This window comes from Telopea speciosissima, chromosome 1, assembly GCF_018873765.1.
Source record: "Telopea speciosissima isolate NSW1024214 ecotype Mountain lineage chromosome 1, Tspe_v1, whole genome shotgun sequence".
Taxonomy (NCBI): Eukaryota; Viridiplantae; Streptophyta; class Magnoliopsida; order Proteales; family Proteaceae; genus Telopea; species Telopea speciosissima.
Window position 1 is genome coordinate 72,018,576 of NC_057916.1, and position 21,446 is coordinate 72,040,021.

At 38.4% G+C, this 21,446-nt stretch overlaps 1 protein-coding gene across 1 annotated transcript in view; it reads right to left on the bottom strand.

Moving 5' to 3' along the window:
• Positions 1-6,600, bottom strand: part of LOC122668813 (adenine phosphoribosyltransferase 3-like) — a 31,647-nt gene extending 25,047 nt beyond the window's left edge. The window contains exons 1-3 of the mRNA XM_043865350.1: positions 6,431-6,600; positions 6,071-6,181; positions 3,564-3,656 (exon numbers count right to left, since the gene is read on the bottom strand). Of these exons, the coding sequence (XP_043721285.1) occupies positions 3,564-3,656; positions 6,071-6,181; positions 6,431-6,512 (286 nt within the window). The 5' untranslated portion in view covers positions 6,513-6,600. The remainder of the gene's footprint in view (positions 1-3,563; positions 3,657-6,070; positions 6,182-6,430) is intronic.
• Positions 6,601-21,446: the final 14,846 nt, after the last annotated feature.

Genomic DNA, 21,446 nt, shown 5'->3' on the forward strand with positions numbered 1-21,446 from the left:
AGGTGGGGTATAGACCATGGCTGCCAGCCGACCCTCTTCAAAAGCCACGATTGCATAAGCCTGTTCCAGAGAAGGGAATGGATCCTTATTAAGCACATGGGGTCGAATCTAGTCATACTCCATATTCCGCCCGGCTAGAAAATCATAAACCCTAAGGTTCTCTTCCCACTTGCGATAGGCCATAGCGTCAGCCTGACAGGTAGTAGTAAACTTCCCATAAAAAACCAAGATTTGCCAAATACCCCGCATGGTATTGTAATACTGGCTGAGAGTAAGATCCTTCTGCTCCATCGTATGAATTTTCCTGCGAAGCACATAACACAGGGCAGCACTGCCAACCTTAGAATAGGTATCTTTGGCAATACTCCAAACAACAACAGCATTTTCCAGGAGAAGATAACTCTGGTAGATGGAGGGTCAATGGAGCTAAGAAGAAAGGACATCACCAAACACTCATCAATGTCCCATTTATCTTGAGCCTTACCAGCAGTAGGAAGATGAACAAAGGTGCTAGTTAAACCACGGGAACCCACAGCAAGAGAAACAGATCTTGACCACATGAGATAATTATTCCCATCAAGTTTGACAGAGTTAGTCTGGAAAGAAGGAAAATCCCGCTCACGAGGCACAGAGGATCCACCTTGTCCAAAGGAAATAGTGGAGTTTTCTTCGTCCGACATGTCTGCTAGTTGATAGAAGCCAAATCGCTCAATCAAAGAAAGGGATACACCACATAAAAATCTCCAAAAAAGAGAGGGAGATTTATAGCATAATGGTGAGAAAAAAGGACCCTTGGTGGGATAAACTGACCACCAAGGGAAAGAGGAGGCGACCCCTGAGAAAAACCGAGAAAAGGACGCCAAGAGGTGGCAGAGGCAGAAAGGTGGAGGTGGCGACGGTGGGTAGCGGCGGTGGTGGCGCTGGATTTTCGTGAGAGAGAGAGAGTCACGAGAGAGAGAGAGACGCGACAGAGGGAGGGTGAGCCGAGAAAAGAGACAGAGGCGGAAGTAGTGGTGCTACGGTGGTGGTGGTGCTGCGATCTGTCGGAGAATGGCGGCGGTAGTAATTTCAAGCATGAAAGCTTGAATCCCTAGGTCGATTTCTCTTGGCTCTGGATACCATGATGAAATCTAACTCAGGAATTGGGAGAATGACTTGTGTCAATATGACACACAGCCCAGTTTATTTATAATATGAAGAAGAATATTCTGGAAAGAGTACAAGACTAAAATACCCCTATAAGACAATTCTACCTTTGTACCCATATTACAACAGATAACAATACAATAAGGGAAAGGTCTCCTAAACAAGATGCCAGGGCTGTATGAGTGTCTGGATGACCATGGAATTAATATCTACTACTTCAGTTATCTGACCAAAACACTCCACATGTTTCTGACATCATTCTGCCCAAGGTTGGCAAGCTTCAGCAGAATACAACTGCCACCCACCCCCCAAAGTCACAAAAGGAAGTCCCTTTTCTTGGCATTTATAAATTAAGACAGTTTAGTGGCATTACTATGGGAACACAGTTAATAGACATGGTTGTTGTAGGGTAGATATGGACAGAAGCACAAAGCACCCAATTTCATCACTCCACATTAATAAGCAAAAAATTTTCCATACCTGCACCATCAACTGTCAAGTCACACTTCATTATCAACCGAGTTTTATTTCAAATTGCCTATCCCCAGCCAAACATCCTAGAGCCCTGCTTAACCATGACTGACAGGAATCTAGGTCATGGCCAGACCTTGGGGTCACTTCTCTACATGTATACCTTGATTGGCTTGTAACAAGTAAGACAATAAAAGAGTGATCCTTATAGGTAATCTCCCAATTTCAGGTTATCCAAAAAGTTAATAAAACAACAAATGAAAAGAATCTAGTAAGTCACAAAGGTCCTTGTCAAATACAGATTCTAGTATCAAATAAACCTAAAAGCAGCCAGGAGTAGAAAATGATAACAGTGTTTTACCAACAGGAAAAGAGAATTGAGCAACACAAGCAAGAGTTCATATGCATCAGGTACAGAAAATATCTCATTTATCACTGCATATGGTGGAGCACACACAAGCATAAATTACAATCACATGTGTAGGTATATGAATGCATGAACAGGTTTCCTGCACATTCCATCTAGCAAAGGATTTAATCTAGCAGTCTTAGAAATGGCAGATTAAGGTGACAATACCATAGTACATTATGTCTACATGTTCATAGTGTCAACCCCTACCAAGGTAGTAATATTCAGCCAAATAGCAGTGAAATTTTACTAAAAGAGGCTGTTTCCCAGAATCATAAATGCTAAAGCATTTGGGTTGACTGAGTCTATTCTAGACATCCCCGAAATAACTCTATTTGGATGCCCCCCTCATCTCCGATGCTTCTTGGGTCTGGAGAATGATTCTGAAGCTTAGGCCTCTTGCTTAAGGAGTTATCAACTCTTTGATTGATGATGGTACTTTCAATAGGCTTTGGCTCGACTTTTATGGTATCCCCTAGGAGTCCTCCTTCATTTAGTGGGTGACACAGCCATTCACAGTTTGGGTTCAGACCGATTGGCCAAGGTTCTGACATATTCAAGATGGCGATTGGGTTCCCCACCCCCCCCCCCCCAATTGGTATTTTATTGTTCTGCTTCCTCGGGTATCCCCAGAAGGCCTGCTGGTGGGGGAGACTTGGTTACTTGGCCTACCTCCTCTTTGGGGCTATTCAGCTCTATGTCAGCTCGGAATCTTCTTAGAACTTGAGGCTCGGTTGTTCATTGGCACAATTTGGTTTGGTTCAAGTCCCATATCCTCCGCCACAGCTTCACATAATGACGGGCCCTCTCTAACTGCTTCCTAACGCAGTCCTTCCTTATTCAAAGGCACATCCATGTTCTTCCTGGTTGCCTTTGTTGGAATGCCAATGAAGATGTCGACTACCTCTTCTTCAATTTCCCTTTCTCCTCAAGGATTTGGAATCAGCTTCTTGCTCAATGTTGGCCCCGGAGAAGACGAATCTTACCTTTTCAACGTGAATGGATCTAGATGGATATGTCATTTGGGGGCTCCTCAATTTGTGTCCAAGGGGTAAGCTAGCTTTTGGTGCTGCTATTCATCGTATTTGGTTGGAGCACAATCTCAAGAGATGGTCTCCTAATGCTAGATCCTTTCAGCAGATTTGGGACTCCATTTTATTTGACGTCAGAAGCAAGTTGTATGTGGTCCCTCTAGATGTGTTGATTTTCCGACAAATAAGCATATTGTTACCTCTTGGGGTCTTCCCCACTCGTTCTAATGTGGGTGTGGTCTTGTATTTTTGTATATTTGGTTTTGTTCTTTGTTTCCTTCTTTTCCCTCAGGGAGGCCCCTATATTTTTCTTTCTTTGGTAATGAATTTTTATTCACAAAAAAAAAAGGATAAAATGACTTTAAACCCTTGGGAACTGTATCAAACACAGAAAGGGCATAAAACCTATGAGGAACGGTGTTTTACACTGTAGAGAATACACACACACACACACACACAAGTGAAAAGGAAGAAACAGGAAACTAATACAGAAAGATGAAAAATACCAGGCAACTTCCTCGGTTTTCGCAAAGGAACAAACTTTGCTCCAATAGCCAATGCAATGGGAGGGCCAAAAATAAAACCACGAGCCTCGATCCCTAGGAAAAAATAGAATAATCTGAGAAAGAAAAAAATGCTTGATACTTTTGTTTTGGATATTATAAAATCAGCTCCAGCATATAATATACCAAAAAGGAAAACTCCAAGCAAATGAAAAATGTATCAATTCATACATCTGTAAGTGCAGAACTACTTTCTGTGTGTGTGGATAGGGGGTGCATGTACACTCAATATAAATCATGTAGTAAAAGAAGGCTACTAACAGATAAAATAACAAAGTTAAAAACTATAAATGGAATATCAAGACTAACTGCGAATATTCCAAGAGACGCATGAAATATTCGATAAAGACCATAATCAAGAGACAATGTAAAGGTCATAATGAAATATTAAACAAGTCAAAATTAAGAGACAATTGAAGGAAAATAATTAACGATCAGTAAAAATATCAAAGAAACAGTGACAGCTAATATCATGGACAGACATTAAACAAGGAAATAATGGAATTATTGGTGAGGAATAGTAGAGCGTGTGCAAAACTAACTGCTTTACTAATTAATATTGAAAGATGACCTTGAACCAATAGCATGAAATCCGCAGTGGGAGACAATTATTACTGACAGTAATTCAATTTTCACGAAGTTAAAAGGCTACCAAATAAAGGTGGAAGTATCTTGACACTGAAATAACTGTCAATGTATCAAAATTGAACAAGTGGAGCATTCATTGGGAATCACAAATGATGCATATCATTCATGAAAATCAATATCAAGTCAAATTACTAATGCATCAACCAATTGCATACATAAGTTCACCGAAGCAAGAATTTTCCAGCCATAACATGAACACTATAAGCAGGCCCCCAAGTAACTCGAAAGACATCTCAAGCAATTATCAAAAACCTACAGTCATTAGAAGGTAGGAAGAAAGCAAGGAGACGACAATTTTAAAATTATAAAAAAAAAAAAAAAAAAAAACTACTATACAAAACATTGGGAAACGGATACTACCTTACATCATCCTACTCAACAAAATTGAAAATGTATGAATCAACAAACATCCATATTGCAGTATATAGAGAAAATAAATGAGGAACAATTTAAATAAATTGGATCCAGATTACTGTAGCACGCCGCAATAACTCAACATAGCTTGACCTGGATCCCAGCATTCACATGGACACTACGATACATATAACACAAAATGAACATTGAAGTTTGTTTATTCTTTAAGCATAAGACTCTGGCTGAACACAAAATGAACATTGAAGTTTGTTTATTCTTTAAGCACAAAATAGGAATACTGGCTGATAAGTATTGTACAGATAGATACTGTACAGAACTAAGTATTTAAATTTAGACAGGGTGCAACTAGGCTTACTCTTCTTCACGCCAGGTATTCTAAAGACCAATGAGGATCATCCATGTGTTTCATGCATAATTTATTCAAATAGGTAACAGTTGACACAGATTTATTGTTGGGAGTTACAAGCAACAGTTCATTCTATCAAGTTATCCATCAAAACGGGAAAAAAGTTTGTCAATCTATCAAGTTAAAGTTCCAACTCTACAATAGATATGCCCTATGTCACAAAGAGAAAAATTATCAGACTGAGAAAACTTACCAGGGAAATAAAGTAGACCAATAAAGACAAAGATCACTAGCACTTACATAAATACTGTTCCAACTTGATCTTTCTGATAAAAAAAATTTCTTACTAGAGTTAAGTGGGTTTGTTCCATCAAATTCAACCATCAACGAATCTAGAAGCACCAGAATACCATTGAAACCAAACCTCATCCTCCCAAACTGAGTCATAATCCTGATGACAATGTTCTATCATTTCAAGAACCACTATGAACTGAACAAGAAAATAACAAAATGTACCACAAAGAAGAAGAAGAAACAAGGTCGGAATCAAATCGTTGAACAGTATAACTTAAAAAAATAAGAGACTAGAGTCTGAACATGCATAAGGTAGGACCATTTAACAAGGAGGGAAACCATTACCCATGACCCACCACCTGCCACCAACCATGAAAATAGGATCGTTACACAGTTCACAAGAGCATTGTGAGGCGTCGAAATGTTCAGAGCCAATACTCGATAACACAGCCCACTAATATAACTCATAGTCAAACACCATCACTCAATGACATACTAACAGCCATAAAAGAAAGAAAAGAAAAACCCAAAAGGCATCCCAAAAGAAAACCCGAAACGTTTGGAATAGCAGTAGTGAAGGAAAAAAGGAAACATACTGTGCTAAATCAACTTTGTTCAAAGGACGGACCCACCACCCAATGAAAAATAACAAGCAAAACCCAAAATTTAACCTTCAAAGCAAATGTACCCAGCAGACATGTTACACTGATCAAATCCAGCATTCAGAAAGAATATAAAAACAAATAATAAGATGAAGGAGAGAAAAGTAGATAACAGCCCGGTTTACCTGCAACGACCGATATATTTTTCCCCTTGTACCTCTCGACGAACAAATCTACTGTGTTCTTGAACGCCTTAGGATCAAGTAGCAGGGTGGTGATATCCTTGAACATGATCCCTGATATTATCGTCATTAAATTACCAGCAAAGGTATCGTAAGCGAAAACTGCTAAAAGTTTTTAAAAAAAAAAAAACTAAACCAAAATGTTGTCTCCTTGAGCATTACACTCCAACCGAACACAGATTACATTTACTTTTCGAGTAGAAGAACAGAACCCAACTGAGAATACAAGCTCTTCGATCGAGTACATAAAACCGAAAGTTAAAATTCTATGGTTATCAAACAAATATAAGATATGTATAAAACCTGGTTTTGGGAAATTGGGAACGACGCGTATTCTAGTGCTGATGCGATGGATACGAGGGTCTTCCTCCTTGCAACCCGACATTGTAGAATCACAGAGCAACAAACAGAAGCTCCCTCTCCCTCTTTCTCCCTCTCTCCCTCTCTTTCTCTTTCTCTTTTTCTTTCTCTGAGTATATTTGTGTGTGTTGTGTGCTCCGGCACTTAAAAGGAGACTCTGCTCTGCAACAGAAAATCCATCTGCGGATATTGAGGAGGAATAGCCGAACTGGGAGGGAATGAGAGATTAAAACTTAAATGGAAGCGAGAGAGATCAAAAGAGGGAGAAAGTGAAGGGTATTATAGGGATTAGGGATTAGGGACTGGAGAGAGTTTGGTAAGGACTCTCTCTCTCCATGAGTGTGAGAGAGAGTGAGGAGTATGGACTATGGACAAGTCGTGAATACGAGGGCAAGGCCTCCCTTCTCTCTCCAGTCTCTGCAGAGAAATAGCTGATTAAGTGACAATTCTCGTTTGCAATTGGTGGGACATAATTGATTTCATAATTCTCAATCCGACGGCTACAATAAACTCATCAGGATCTAAGTGCCCAAGAATGATGCTTCGAAACGTCCAGTTCATTCGTTACGAGTCATCATTTTAGTTGGCACGAGCGTCACTTGAAGATTACAACTTTAACACAGATATTAACAACTAATACTTCCCTTTAAGTTTAAATCCCTTTTTATAATTACCATTCATGTCGCCCCCAAGGCCCAAGCAAAGGAAACCTTAGTTTCGACTTTCGCGCGATGTGGAGTAATTGTCAGGTTGTGATTCCAAGAACACGCGCAACTATGCGGGTGTTCTGCCAACCGTAGGATGAGAATCCGAGGGGATGAATTTTGAGATTTCTTATACACATAGGGTCCTACTCCTACATCCGGACAACTGCCTTTCAAGTATTAAAATATTATAAAAAGAAAGCGGAGGATTTCGAAAATAAAAATAATATTTTATAGTTTTGTGGGACTATGTCTATAGTCTATAGATTCATGTCATTCTGAGTCTTAGTATTAAATTTTTTTTTTTGATAAAATGTTAGTAATAAATTCAATTAATAACACTTTGACTGAAATCCAAAAAGCGAATTATCCTTAAATTTTAAGTATTTATATATACATATATAGCTGGCGAGAGCTACTTCAATTTTTGTCGACTAATGGGTATATTCTGCCGTTGGATTGATGAGGGCCCACCTCTTAATTTTCTTCTGTGAATGGACGTGGGCCCCATTTTGGTCGGCAACAAAGCCGTCAACAGGGTAATTGTAAAACCACAATAAGCTCTGTTTGCGTACGCGCATGTGGATGGGTTCCATAGAGTGCTCGTCCGATTGCTACACAATTTGTGTTTTGTAGTGAACAGAATAAAGAAATTTTTTGTTTCTTCCCACTCTGAAACGTTGCAAACGGAATCTAAAAACGAAAAGTAAAATCTAAATTTTATAAATATTTAAAATATTTAATAATTGATCAAATTAAAAAAAATCCAAGAAAAATTACATGATTAGCTACTTTTGGGTTTTCATTTACAAATCTGTGGGAAAATTTGTAAGTGCTAGTGATGTTGAACATAAAGAGAAGAAGAAGGCACGGACTGAGTAAGGGTGTCAATTGTGACAGTTCTAGATATTTGGTATGGGTCTGTATTGGTACTGGTACTGGTACCAAAGGTGTCAATCCTAGTATCGTCCCATTTAGTTAATGGGATCAAACCTAGGTTTTGGTCTCGATTATCAAAGGGATGAGATGGTACCGGTTTCTAAACAGTTCTAAGCCAGATATAATAAGGGAGAAGAACTTTAATGGTTTCTTACGAGATGATTTCATTAGTAGTGTTGTAGATCTATTCACTATTATGAGATCTAAGGCATATCTTACTTTTGAAAGCAACTTAGAATATGAAATCATGATGAATTGAATTTTTCCTTAAGATCACATATACATTTCTCAAAATGACGTCTAAGAATTATTAAGGATGAAATAAATAAGTCCATATACACTTTTAGTGCTATCACAAAACAAATTATAGAAATAGAATTGAAGGTCTATCAGCTGAAACCTTCATAAGAAAAAATGCCATCCAAATACATCAAACTCCAGCCATAAAACTTGATCAAAATAATATAAAATATACTCTTTGAAAGGGTATTGATAGTTATTGATAGTTACGATCCCATTCGGTACCTAATCGGTATTACGGTACTGGTACCATTGGGAATCCTGTCCCATTTATTATTCGGTATCAAAATCAGATCCCAGTACCATCCCGTTTATTAATGGAACGGTCCAATACTGGGTTTTAACGGTACGGTTCTGGGACGGTTCCAAGTTCTGATCCCAAATTGACACCCTTAGGGCTAAGGGAGTTGGATTGTAGGGAAGGGACGGGTATAGGGGAGGAAGGAAAGGCGGTGGGGCGAGAGTGGGTGTTGTAGACTGTAGTGGTCGAAGAAGATGACGAAGAAAGACGACGGAAAAAAAAAAAATTTGAAAAAATTAAATAAAAATAAAAATATTAAATATTCAACAGTGGGTCCCACTTAGGATGTGGGTTTTAAAAAGAAAAAAAAAAAAAAATAGAAGATTTAGTGGAAGAGGTTGCCTTTCTCATCTCTCCAAGTGTTGACTCCTTAATGTTGCAGGAGAATAAGTACTCTCCTTGGCCTAGGAGATGATCCAGACTCCGTATTTTTTACCTTAAGCCTACTCTGCTACAAGCCGAACACACATTTGTATTCTTTCTTTACCTTCCTTTACAGATATAATAGTTGCATGTAACAGTTGTGTACGAGTGTTGGCGTAATGTGGATGTGAGCTCATAATCCCATTTGTGTGGGGTTGAGAGATCTCGTAGCTTGGAACGACCCTTGTGTAGCAAAATCTAGCATGGGCTCCCCAATGATGTGCACAAGGGAACAAATCTTAGAATGGACAACCCTTGAGGCTTGAGTTGTTGTTTTATTGCTACAAAACAACTCTCAAATAAGGTGATAGAGCAGTTTCTGGTTGAAATGTTTAATCCAAAAGTTTTAAGTTTTTAGTTGGAGAAACTCAACTACTACATGAAATCATTTAAGATCCCACATATTTCCAATTTTTATTATTCACAACATCGCCTCTCACGCGTTGTTCTTTTGGGTGGCATTACATGTGATTTGTATGACTTGCTTTGGGTCGTCGAACATAGATTCATTGTTAGTATAGCGAGTTTGATGACTTTGATATCATGTTCAACACTTCCTTTGTCGATCGATTGAGGGAGAAAAAAATAAATAAAACCTTGTGGCTTTTTAAGTTCCAATGGGAGAATGGCTCTTATGGACTATGATCCTATAAAAAACTAGGGAAGCAGTTTTCTGTACGGGAGTACTATGGCCTACACCAGCACAGTACTCCCATGTGTTTATCTCTCTCCTCCTTAAACAAGGGGGTAGAGATGTCTTTTTACATGGGGAGGAGAGAGATCAATTCATGGAAGTGCTGGCATAGGTCACACTCCCGGACAGAGAACTTTTTCCCAAAAAACTAATAGCCCAAATTCATTTTGATTGCATTTATCAAATTTTTTTCCTCTCAGGTTCCCTGCCTGGTCAGGTGCGCAGGTTCCTCTCATAGGAGGGCGAAAATGATGACCTCATCCCACTCGGGTAGTGTGTTTGGGCAGGGGGTGAGGTCGTCATTTCCACCTCTCCTATGAGAGGAACCTACACACCTGACCAGGCAGGGAACCTGAGAGGAGAACGATCCGCATTTATCTTGTGGGAAAATGTCGTGGTTATAATGTTATATAGAATCTTAATTTTTTTTGATAAAAATATATAGAATCTTAATTCTCCTTAAAATTATTTAATGTTTCAAGTTCAACCCCCTCCCAACCCTCAACCCGAAAAATCGAAAAAATAAAAAGACCAATTATTTCAAGAAGTTAATTTTCTCATTACACAATGTTGGGCTGCGTGCCCGAACATTACGGGCCATCGGATGGTCTACAAACCCTGTCGCACTATAGAGGACCCAAATCCGTGGAGGGAGGACTTACAACTTTTGATGAACACAAGAGGAGATTACTAACTATAAAAAGGGGAAGGGATCGATACGTTGTCAACATGTAATGGATTCCCCATGCACGAGAGAGGAGAGAGAATGTGAGAGGGCAGTATACATCGGTGGTACGTGTAAATTCACTCTCAAACTAAAAACTTTTGTGCTTGTGCATAGGTATGCAAATGTATTGAATACTAGGATAGGAATTTAATTACATGCTGAATGGATTTGATTGCATATATCCAATTTGTTTTTTGAAACATTTTATAAGGCATCGTAGGAATTTATGCTATGGCTTTCCCACTAGATGCTTAATGAAATATACATCATAGGCAATGGATTGCCACGCTGCCAGTGTGGAATAGACCCCCCCCCCCCCCCCTACACACCAAGCCAATGGAGGCCCAGAAGGGGGTGCCACATGGTTCATATCTAGGGAGATTCGCATGGTCAAAGAGAAAAGAGAGTGTGAGAGGGATGGTCATACCACTGGTGTGGCCTTCAATTTGATCTATTTGTTTTAGCATAATATTTTACCTGGAAAATTTTATTTCGTAAACGTAAAATTTTACATGTTGAAAAATTTACTAACGTTTGTTTCCATAAAAAAATATATAATTGGAACACTTTTTCATTATTTAAAATTTTACATGTAAAACTTTTTGAAGTGAAAATTTTCTAGGTAAAATTTTACACCGAAACAAACAGAGTCCGTATAAATAGTGTTTTAATAGTAGAGGTGTACAATACGTGTACCCAGAAAGAAACAAAGAAATGGGAAAAAAAAGAGTAAAGGTGTATTTAAGGGCATTTGCTTATGTGACATGTAATCTAGTTTCATATATGATGTAATTTGTTATTTGTTTTCAGTTTCATGAAATGTATTAGGATGTGAATACTCAAACACTGAATAGTTGATAGGATTTTCCTATTGACAGTTTTAAGATGTTAAATATTTGTAACTTTAGTTTTCTGCCATTTTAGCATAATAATTTTTTTTTATGAAGGTAAATAGTATCATTTCACATGTATACTTGAAAAATGTGCATGCCAACTAGCAACATGATCGGTTTGGACTAGGCTTTTAAAACACAAATCAAACCTTGAGTCCCCTTAATTGAGCCCAGGCCTATCTTCACAATTAGATTGAAACTTAAACTCGTCTTCACAAGTAAATTGAAACTTTAACACCAAACTGCAAATAGTAACAATAAATAAACGAAATATTTATCCATGAATGACAAATAAATTAAAAAATAAAAATAAAAATGCAAGCCTGGTATTTAGTGATGTGAGCAACTCCTTTTGTGGATCCTAACTATCTAAGTCCTCAATTTTCTTCGGATAAGGACTAGGTTCTTATATTTTTTTATTCAACAAGGCTATTTTGAGCTGTTTCCAAGAGATTGTTTAACGTAGTACTTTATGCTTCTTCACTTTTTTTTTGGGTGAAAACTTTATGCTTCTTCACATATGTAATTGAGTCTAAAGAGATAAAAAAAAAAAAAGAAAAAAAAAAAGGTCACTATAAAAGAAAAGCAAAGCCAGATGACTGATGGGTTACCCCAAAAAGGGAGGCAAAAAGATTGGTGACTTTCATCAAAGATTCAAAATTCACTTCTACATAACAATTAAGTGAAGCGTGACCATTATTGCTTGCACAAGTGAGGTACTTTCTTTCTAAGGATAATCATGATTTTAGGAAAGAGAGAAAAAAACAAACATCATATAAGATTGTGGATCTGCATATTGAGATAATCTCCAAGATTTTCTCTACTTTGTAGTTAAATCATCCTTTGCAATCTTCCCACATTCAATGATAATATCATGGTCTATGGGAATAATAGATACATTGAATATGAATGAAGACTTTCATTTTACATCTAATCTAAAAATAATTCCTAGGGAAAAAAGAAATATATGTTGCCCTTGTGCTGACAGATTCCAATATACCTGTGTCACATAATAATTAAACAATAAGACCCATATTGACATTCTTTATCTTCTCCTATTCTAACAATGTGGGTTCCACATGGGTGATACCAATCTCTAGAACTTCATTGGTGTAATATGCAGATTCCTTGTGATACTAGGGTCATGGGAAACCCTCACTTTTTAGAAAAAAATTTCTTTTCAAATGCACAATTTGGATGTGATGTAAAGTAAAATTTAATAACCCAATTAAATGATTTAGAGTTATCTCATTAAAACAAAATTGGAATTAAAGACATGATCATATGGGTTATTGATTTCAAAAGATACTTTTTATTTTGAAAAGGGCAAGAAAACACTACCTGGTCATGTGCGGTGAACGGTCCCTATGCCCAGACATAGGGTCACGCGAAATGACCATCGTGTCCCCAGAGATTTCCACCTTTCCATGGGGGCACGGCGGTCATTTTTTGTGGCCTTGTGTTTAGGAGCAGGGACCGTGTGCCGCAAGCGACCAAGTAGCGTTCTTTCTTTCTTTTGAAAAATTTCACTTCCCTTCAATATTTTTTGCAACCAAATGGTGGGTGAGTGTTGACTGCAGAACCATTAAGATGGGCTTGTGGGCCAAACCATTGTGAAATTGGGTTCTTGCTTCTGTTTAGGATTACTCCTAAACCTCTTCAAATCACAAGCCATATTGCCAGGGCTATCTATTGCTTGATCTTATATGTCAATCTAACTGGTTTAAATGTGCTCTACTTTGTTTTAGTTACGATTATCTTTAATATCTTCCTTAATATAAGGCGTAAAACCTTATCCAGGAATGCAATCAAACTGAGCCTATAAGATAATTGGAAGTTGTTAGTAAAATGTAAGTAGAACCAAAGCAACTAGTTAGATTGACGTCATCCTTTGATGATGTAATAGATGGGCCCCATTTAAGACCCTAGCCTGATCTAGAGTTCTCAATCGACCCGTCTCTGTTTTTTTTTTTTGGAATTGAAGAGCTTTAATAGGGGGTGGGAGGTGGGGTAGGGATCATGACCTCTTATTTGAGGAGTTGGTCTTTTGCCAATTGAGCTGACTCCTTGGGGTAATCGACCCGTCTCTTACCTACATTGGAATTAGAGTCTACCTATGCAGCGTAGGGCCAAGTGGTAAAGTTAGTCTGTACTCTGTAGGCTCCGTTTGGTTGCCCCCTCGCAACGAAATGGAGCCGTAGGTGTTAGTGGGTCTAGTGGGCCTCATGGCAAGCAAGATGTGGCCCAAACCCAAGGTAGGCTCCAGAGGAAAGCCTGATTATTGGGTTTCCTTAAAAGCCCATGTAGTTATAGGCCTGGTTTTGGTAATTAGGTCCCAAAGTACATTCTACTTTGGGTTTTGGCGGCAACAAAATTCCTGAATGTGTGAGCCTCTTCTTGTTTTCTTGACAAGGAATTGTTTCTTTGGTGGCAAATTGCAATTCCATTAATCACTTGTTACCCCCAACACCCTCCCCCCAAAAAAAAAGAAGTCCACCCATGGGTTCAGCCAAGGTTTCAATGAACGAGAGTACAATCTAGCAGTGCATCAGAATTGGCCAGAATTCTTCGATTTATCCGAATCAGACGATTCACCAATTTGATTCTCAATTTTTAGAACCATGGGTTCAACGGTTTGGTTTTGGTGTTGTTTTGTTAGAGAAAAATCCTAACTAGTTTTGTTGAAATTTCTTTTAAGATTTCCTTTGTTTTTGCTTACTTTATTTACCCTCCAAAATTTTTATTTTACTTCAATTTGAAGAGAAGTAAAAGAACTGTTTGGTAAACTATAGTGAAGTAGAATGAAATGAAAAAAAACTTTTCAACAGGGGTATTCAGTTGGAAGTAAAGTGAGAAAATTTTCTTTATTTCACTTATTTTTGCGGGGTAAATTATATTATTCCTTCATTTTTTATTAAATAGACACTTATCAATGTGTTGGGCACTGGATCAAGTGTTGTCATTGTTGGCAACTGTGTAGTGATGTTTAGTATTTTTGGTGATGTTTCAATTATGCAAATGTGTTTTGGCAGTTTTGGAAGTGTTAGACAGTGAGTTGGTAGTGCAAACATAACAGTTTCAGTGAAGACGGTGTTTGGCAGTGAAACAAAGGAATCTGAGTATATATGGCAGGATTTATCAGTGTATTACAAGTTTACAGCGTTATTCAATCATTGGTAGCATGTGGCAGCATCGGGTGAAGGATTCATGCACTCTAAATGGAGATTTCATAGATTCACGTTGATGTGTCAACTTTGGACTCAAATTGAGTATGAAAAATGGTAGATTTATAAGTAGACATGTATGGGGAACTTGTAATGCTTCAAGCTATTTTTCCAATGCAACTGGAAGTGTGTTGATTTGATACCAAACGAAGAAGTTGTAGTGATTTCTGTAATGTCATGCAAAAGAGAAGCAAACTGGGAGAGTTTGGAGATTTCTAAGGTTCTTACTATCAGTTTTTTCCCAGATTGTATATTTTTCATGATGCACCAAACCTTCATGAGTATTTTGGTGAAGATTACATTAAAAAATTCATTAAAATGAATGAGATATGGCCAATATTTCATTTCAGGACTTCTGGTTGGCCTAGCACACTGAAGTGTACATGCACAATATCACTTTTTTTACGGTGGAGAATAAGCCACATAGCAAGATTCACATTGGGAGGTTGTTATTAAAGCGCACTTAGGTGCTGGGTCGACTGACGGAATTGATTCCATTGCCCGAGCTATGGTTCGGCACATACAAAAGAATCCATATATCACGAACCATCAGATCTATCATTGATTCTATGTGGCATGCGTACTTGTGTCTGCATTATTATTTGGGGATATTATAGGTCACCCCCTGGTTTTCAAACTAAACTCAGATCACCCCCTGATTTTTGAAAAAACTCAAATCACCCCTGGTTTAGATCCCAATATGACAAATTAGTCCCTACCGTTAGTTTTATGCTGTTAAGTGACGATGTCAACCAGTTAAACAAATTTAAATCCCTAAACTACCCTTGACCAATGTTGAAAATGAAGGAAGGGTAGTATTGTAAATTTAATTTTAATGTTTTAGTACAAGGGTAAAATAGTCCTTTCACACCAATAACTTACAACAGACTAACACCGTTACTGCAGAGGGGGTGATTTGAATTTTTTCAAAAACTAGGGGGTGATCTGAGTTTCGTTTGAAAACCAGGGGTGACATGTAATTTTACTTTTATATTGCATATTGGAGTGTGTGTGTGTGTGTGTGTGTGTATTGCGTAGAGTGAGTGTGCACTATTTGGTAGGCCTGACCAGTTAGTGGTAGCGAGGTAAAAGTGCATATGATGTGTGTGAGATTGGTAAACTTGAGTGCCCTCATCCAATCAGTGTTTACTCGAACACATTTCCGACAATATGGTGATTATAAAGGTGAAGTGCAAAAATATTTTTGTAAACAATAATTCAACTCCTCTCCGTGTCAACCCTAAGAATATCATAATGTAATAAAGATTGTTTCTTTATAACTCTTATTGAGTTCCTTGGGTTTAATTCTCATTGGTGTGACATGATAGTTATCTTAATTTTAGCTATGTTACTTCTACCTACACCTACTCTATCAAAATATAGGGTTGTAGTTTTGGTTTTTTTTATCCTTCTAGAGGGATTAAACAAAGTTTATAGTATCTTAGAAGTTTCATCCATTGAAGATGAGGTTATGTATTTTAGGATTCCACATGGTTCCTAAAAACAAAAAATTGGTAATTTGGAACAATGTTCTTAATCATATGTATTACAAGCTTGGACTATGGAGAGCTCATCTCCTTTCTTGAGCAGGAAGTATGGTTCTTGTTAAATCTGTGTTGAATTATGTTCCTAACTACTAGATGTTTATTTTTCGTTTTTTGAGTACTATATACTCAAAAGTTGATAATCTTAGTCTGTCATTTTGTAAAGGAAGATCATAAGGGGTAGAATCCTTATCTTCTAAATATTTGTATCTTCCTAAAACCCTTGCGAGAATGGGATTTAGGTATAGTAGGGTTCATAACCTGACTCTATTGGTGTAGTTAGGGTGGTTGTTCTCTCTAATCCTAATGCCTTGTGGGCCCCAATTATTAAAGCTAAATATTTCCCTAACTCGACTCTCCCTAATGATCTACTAATACTATTTAGGGCTCTTTGTTTTGGAATAGTCTATGCCAGGTACTCCCACTGTTGAGACAATTGGTATGTCAAACTGGTTCTCCAACTTCTACATTTTTCCATATGAGATTAGTTGTGGGTTCCAAATCTTCCAACCTTCGAATTCCTTCTATCTATAAAGAATTTGTCCACTTCTCTTATGTGAATAAGCTCCTCCAAGGTGGTAATTGGAATAAGACCCTTATCGATTGGGTATTCCCCCTAACATGGCAAAGGCCATTTGTACAATACCTCTAACTTTGGTTGAAAATTAATGGACTTGTCCCGTCTCTCGTTCTAAACACATCAACATTCCATAAGGGTCTAGTTTTCTTATCATTCCACGTTCCACCTCATCCACCTCATCCATTTCACCAACTTTCTCACCAACTTCACCAACCTTCCATTTCACCCATGCAACTATATTTGTAAAGATTGATTCTGTAACTTCAATCATAGCTGTAGATTAGGATTGATTGATCAGATTGACTTTGTATCTTCAATCATAGCTATAGATTAGGATTGATTGATCCTTGTACATTGTATATAAATTTTCTCATTCATTTAATGGAAAGTCCAGCTGATTTAGCTCCAAAATCCTGGTCTTACCTTTTAACATGGTATCAGCCTAGGTCTTGAGGATTCTCCATCGTTCCATGGGTGATTCTACTCTTCCCACACCTTCCACGCTTCCCATGGTTTTCAACACTTCCACGGCTTCCATGGTTCCCATTTCTTCACCATATTTTCTTCATTCATCCGATCAACCAGGTTCCTCCTTAGTCACCCCTCTTCTTGATGGGGATAATTATCCCACCTGGCATCGGTCCATGTTCATGGCCTTAGAAGCGAAGAACAAATTGTCATTCCTTGATGGCTCTCTTGCCAAACCCAATTTTGACTCACTGGATCTTCCTCATTGGCTACATTGCAACAGTATGTTGTGTTCTTGGATTGTCCATTCGACCATACCTTCGATCTCTCATAGTATCCTCTGGATTGACTCGGCCAAGGACGTGTGGGTTGACCTTCATGATCATTTTTCATAGAAGAACGCCCCACGGATTTTTGAAATTCGTCGAGCCATCTCTACACATACCCAAGGCACTGACTTCATATCTGCTTATTACACCGAGATGAAAGGCTATTGCAATAAATTGTTTTCTTATTGCATGCTTCCTCCCTGTTCTTGTGGTGCCGTGTCTACCTTACAAACCGTTCTTGACGTGGACTATCTCATGGACGTTTTACAAGGCTTAAACGATGTTTATGCTGCTGTCCGCAGTCAACTTTTATTGATAGGCCCTTTGCCTACGGTCACCAAAGCATACTTCTTGCTTGTTCAAGAGGAACGCCAATGTTCCCTTACTGATGCTGTCCCCCCCCCCCCCCCCACCTTTCCTTTTATCATACTGACTTGACCTTTATGTTGTAGGCTGCGACCTCCACCCTGGCTCCTCATGCTATTGCCACTTCAACCACTCCTTCGACTGGGGCTCTTATTATCTACCAGCTTACTCCGTTGAATGTATTTCTTCCCGCATCCCGAAGTGGACTTATGTGAAACTCGGAAAGGAGGTGGCTATCCACATGTTTTGCGCTATCCTAGGGGTGTCGTAGGTATAACTATGTGAGTCACCTCTCTTTTGTCCTTTCATTTTTTCATTCCTTTTTTCTTGTTGAAAAAACTGACATTTTTTTATTCTTTTGTTTGGGTTGCCCACAAGTATGAGGATCAGTGAACATGATCACCATTCACCAATTTGAAGGAGATGATATCGACACTCACTGAGTGTGCTAGCTTGACTGGTAAGTTACTCCAATAGAATCATTTGTTATCATTTCTTTCACTTTTTTTTTTTTTTTTTTCATATTATACCAAAAGAACTAATGATGAAAGCAATGCAGAAGAGCGACAAGAGCGATACCGGGGGCCAATGCAAGTCTCCATAAGGCGATAGAGGAGGAGATAACAAAGGCATCAGCGGTCAACATTATTGTTACCCCTACAGGTGCTCCTCTAGATGTTGAGTTGACAACGATTTGACGACGACCCTCGTGAGGACCACTCCTTCGATTGGGGCTCGTTGTACCTATCGAGTTCCTCCATTGAATCTTCCTGCATTCCCAAGGTGGACTTATGTGAAATTGGGCAAGGAGGTGTCCATCCTTGAGTCATCCACCCTCCTAGGGGTGCCATGTGGGTACGACTATGTGAGTCATGTTTCTCTTTTGTCCCTTTATTATTTCATTCAATTTTTTCTTGTGTACAAAAACTTACATTTTGTTTTTCTTCTGCTTAGGTTCCTACCCATAAGTATGAGGATCTAGTAAGGATGATCACCAGTTTGAAGTAGATGTTATAGGCATTCACCGAAGAGTGTACTCGACAGGTAAGTTTCTCTAATAGAATTATTTGTTATCATTCCTTTCATTTTTGTTTTTTTCATATTATGTCAAAAATGCTAGTGATGAAAGCAATGCAGAAGAGTGAGGCAGCGATGACCATCATTATTGTTGCCCTTAGAGCTTCTCCTCTAATTGTTATGGTGCAAGGTCTCTAGGGAAGGATTGAGGAGAGTGATGAGGTGCTGTTGGCCAAGAGGAGAAATTAGATAGACCTTTTTCTTTTTTCTCCCTTGACCCAATTTTGTATCTTTCGTTCTATCATTTTTGTGTAAACTTTTCCGGGCCTAATGGTCCCATGTTGAAATTTTGACTATTCTGAACATAATGGAATTTGATCCCAAATTGGGATTTTTTCTGATAATATATGTTGAATGATGTGAAATGGGTTTATGAATGTGTGGATGTATGTAACTGGCCTATTGTGGCCCCATTATATAAGCAAAGTTTGCTTGATGTGAAAGTATTTAGCGTGGAGTGCACATTGTCCAAAAACAAAGGAGATTCTGTCAAATTTTTTTATTATAGTTGATGCCAAAAGAGGTATCTTCGACATCGAATACTCCTCTATCGAAATCTAATACAGATTTTTCAATGTCAAGCTTACATTTTTGTCTGCCGAACCCAATGTCGACTGTTAAAACATTATGTTCGATACTTAATTCCTTCGATTCGACGTCGAGAATCTGTCGATCGACAAGCACTGTGTCGAAGATTCTATTTTGATGGTTGAACAGAGTCCATCAATGGTCGAATTTTGGGTTTCTTATTTGAAATAGAACTCTTTCAGAAACGTCCTTCGACGAGGTTTTTCATTCCCCCATCCAATCTTAAAGACCTTGCACATCTTTGGAGAGGTTTTAAACCCTTAAAAGGCCATAAAGGTCACTCATTCCTTGAATTTGGTATCACTTGCTCCCTCTATTACCAAGGTGAGTCTCCTTCCCCTCTTACCTCTTTTTTAGCATGTTCCTGCGTTCCTTCCTATTCTCTATATTATTTTCTTCTCTGTTGTTGCCATTCCTTGCTCTTTATTATCTTCTACTATTCTAGAACAATGGAGAAAACCCTAAGTTCATGTGTGGCTTCCATGTTGAGGGATGAACGTGAGGCCCTTAATAGGATTTATCTCCAAACATTAACGAGAATGAACAACATCACTCTTTCTTGGAATTTGATTTGTGAGATGTACAACTATTGGGTCCTTGAACTTCATGTGTTCCACTTTAGCATGGCAGAAATCTGCCCTACCGATGAGGGATTTAGGGTTTTCCTTCTTTCTCCTTGGTAAAGGGCTATGATCCATCCCGTCCTAAAGAAGGATTATGCGTCCAATATCTTGTTGTTCTTTGGGTGAAAGAAACACCAATTGTCCTACATGAATGATTCACATATCGATGTTCTTACTATCATCCAACTATTCGTGGGATGCTAGGAAGGAGATCATGAATACATCAAATGCTGCAAGTGTGAATTCTTTTTCTGCGTGATTTCTCGCTATCTTCTCCGATTGGGCACTTAAGGCACAAATCTTATTCTTATAGATGTGGTGATGCAGGTGCAATGTGATTATGACATTGTGCCCACACCACTCGTTGAAATCCTAAAAAGCTTACATACCTTGAAGAGGGGACATTCATGTCAAAGGGAGGATTTCTTCAGTAGCCTATACTTTCAGTAGGTACATTCTCACGTTTACTTCAATTGATTACATATTATTGAACTACTTTAACCCTCACTTTTTTGGTAGGTATGGATTTTCAGACCTCTGAAGAGTGACCGTTTCTGTATAGCCAATTATCGTGTCCATACTCTGGTGGTGAACTACCACATTATGGATTCTTGAGTCCATTCTCTTACCTGCTAAACCTCTGATGATGTTCTTTGGATGCTCCTAGTGGGAGACTAATGCCCCAGTAATGAACTCTCTTGGGTATAATTATGTTCGTTTGATGGGACTGTCACATTGTCATTCTATTTGCCTAGTTGACTGCGTAAAAAATTTGGACTTCAGCAGGACAATATCTTTGGAATTGGAGAACTTTCACCTATTGAGCAACTGGATCAAGAATTGGCTAACCAGATCGTGAGTCAATGGCGATCGAAAGTTCACCTAACAAATAAAGAGTTCACAAAAGAGGATGAGGCGAATGCCAAGTATTTAGCATGGGTCGGGAGTTAGGACTCGAGACAAGGATGATGACCGCTCTCAATTCATCTAAGTCAAGAAGGAGGGCTCGAGTTCAAAGCAGGCTCATGGCTGGGAAGAAACAAGGTCGGTACTCGAGGCACCTCTCAATGCCGAACCCAAATTACTTGAATTTCTCTTGGAGTCTCTTGTTTATCCATTTTTCTAGTACTAAATAATTTGGGCACCCTTTTACCCAAAAAACAAAAAAAAAAAAAAAAA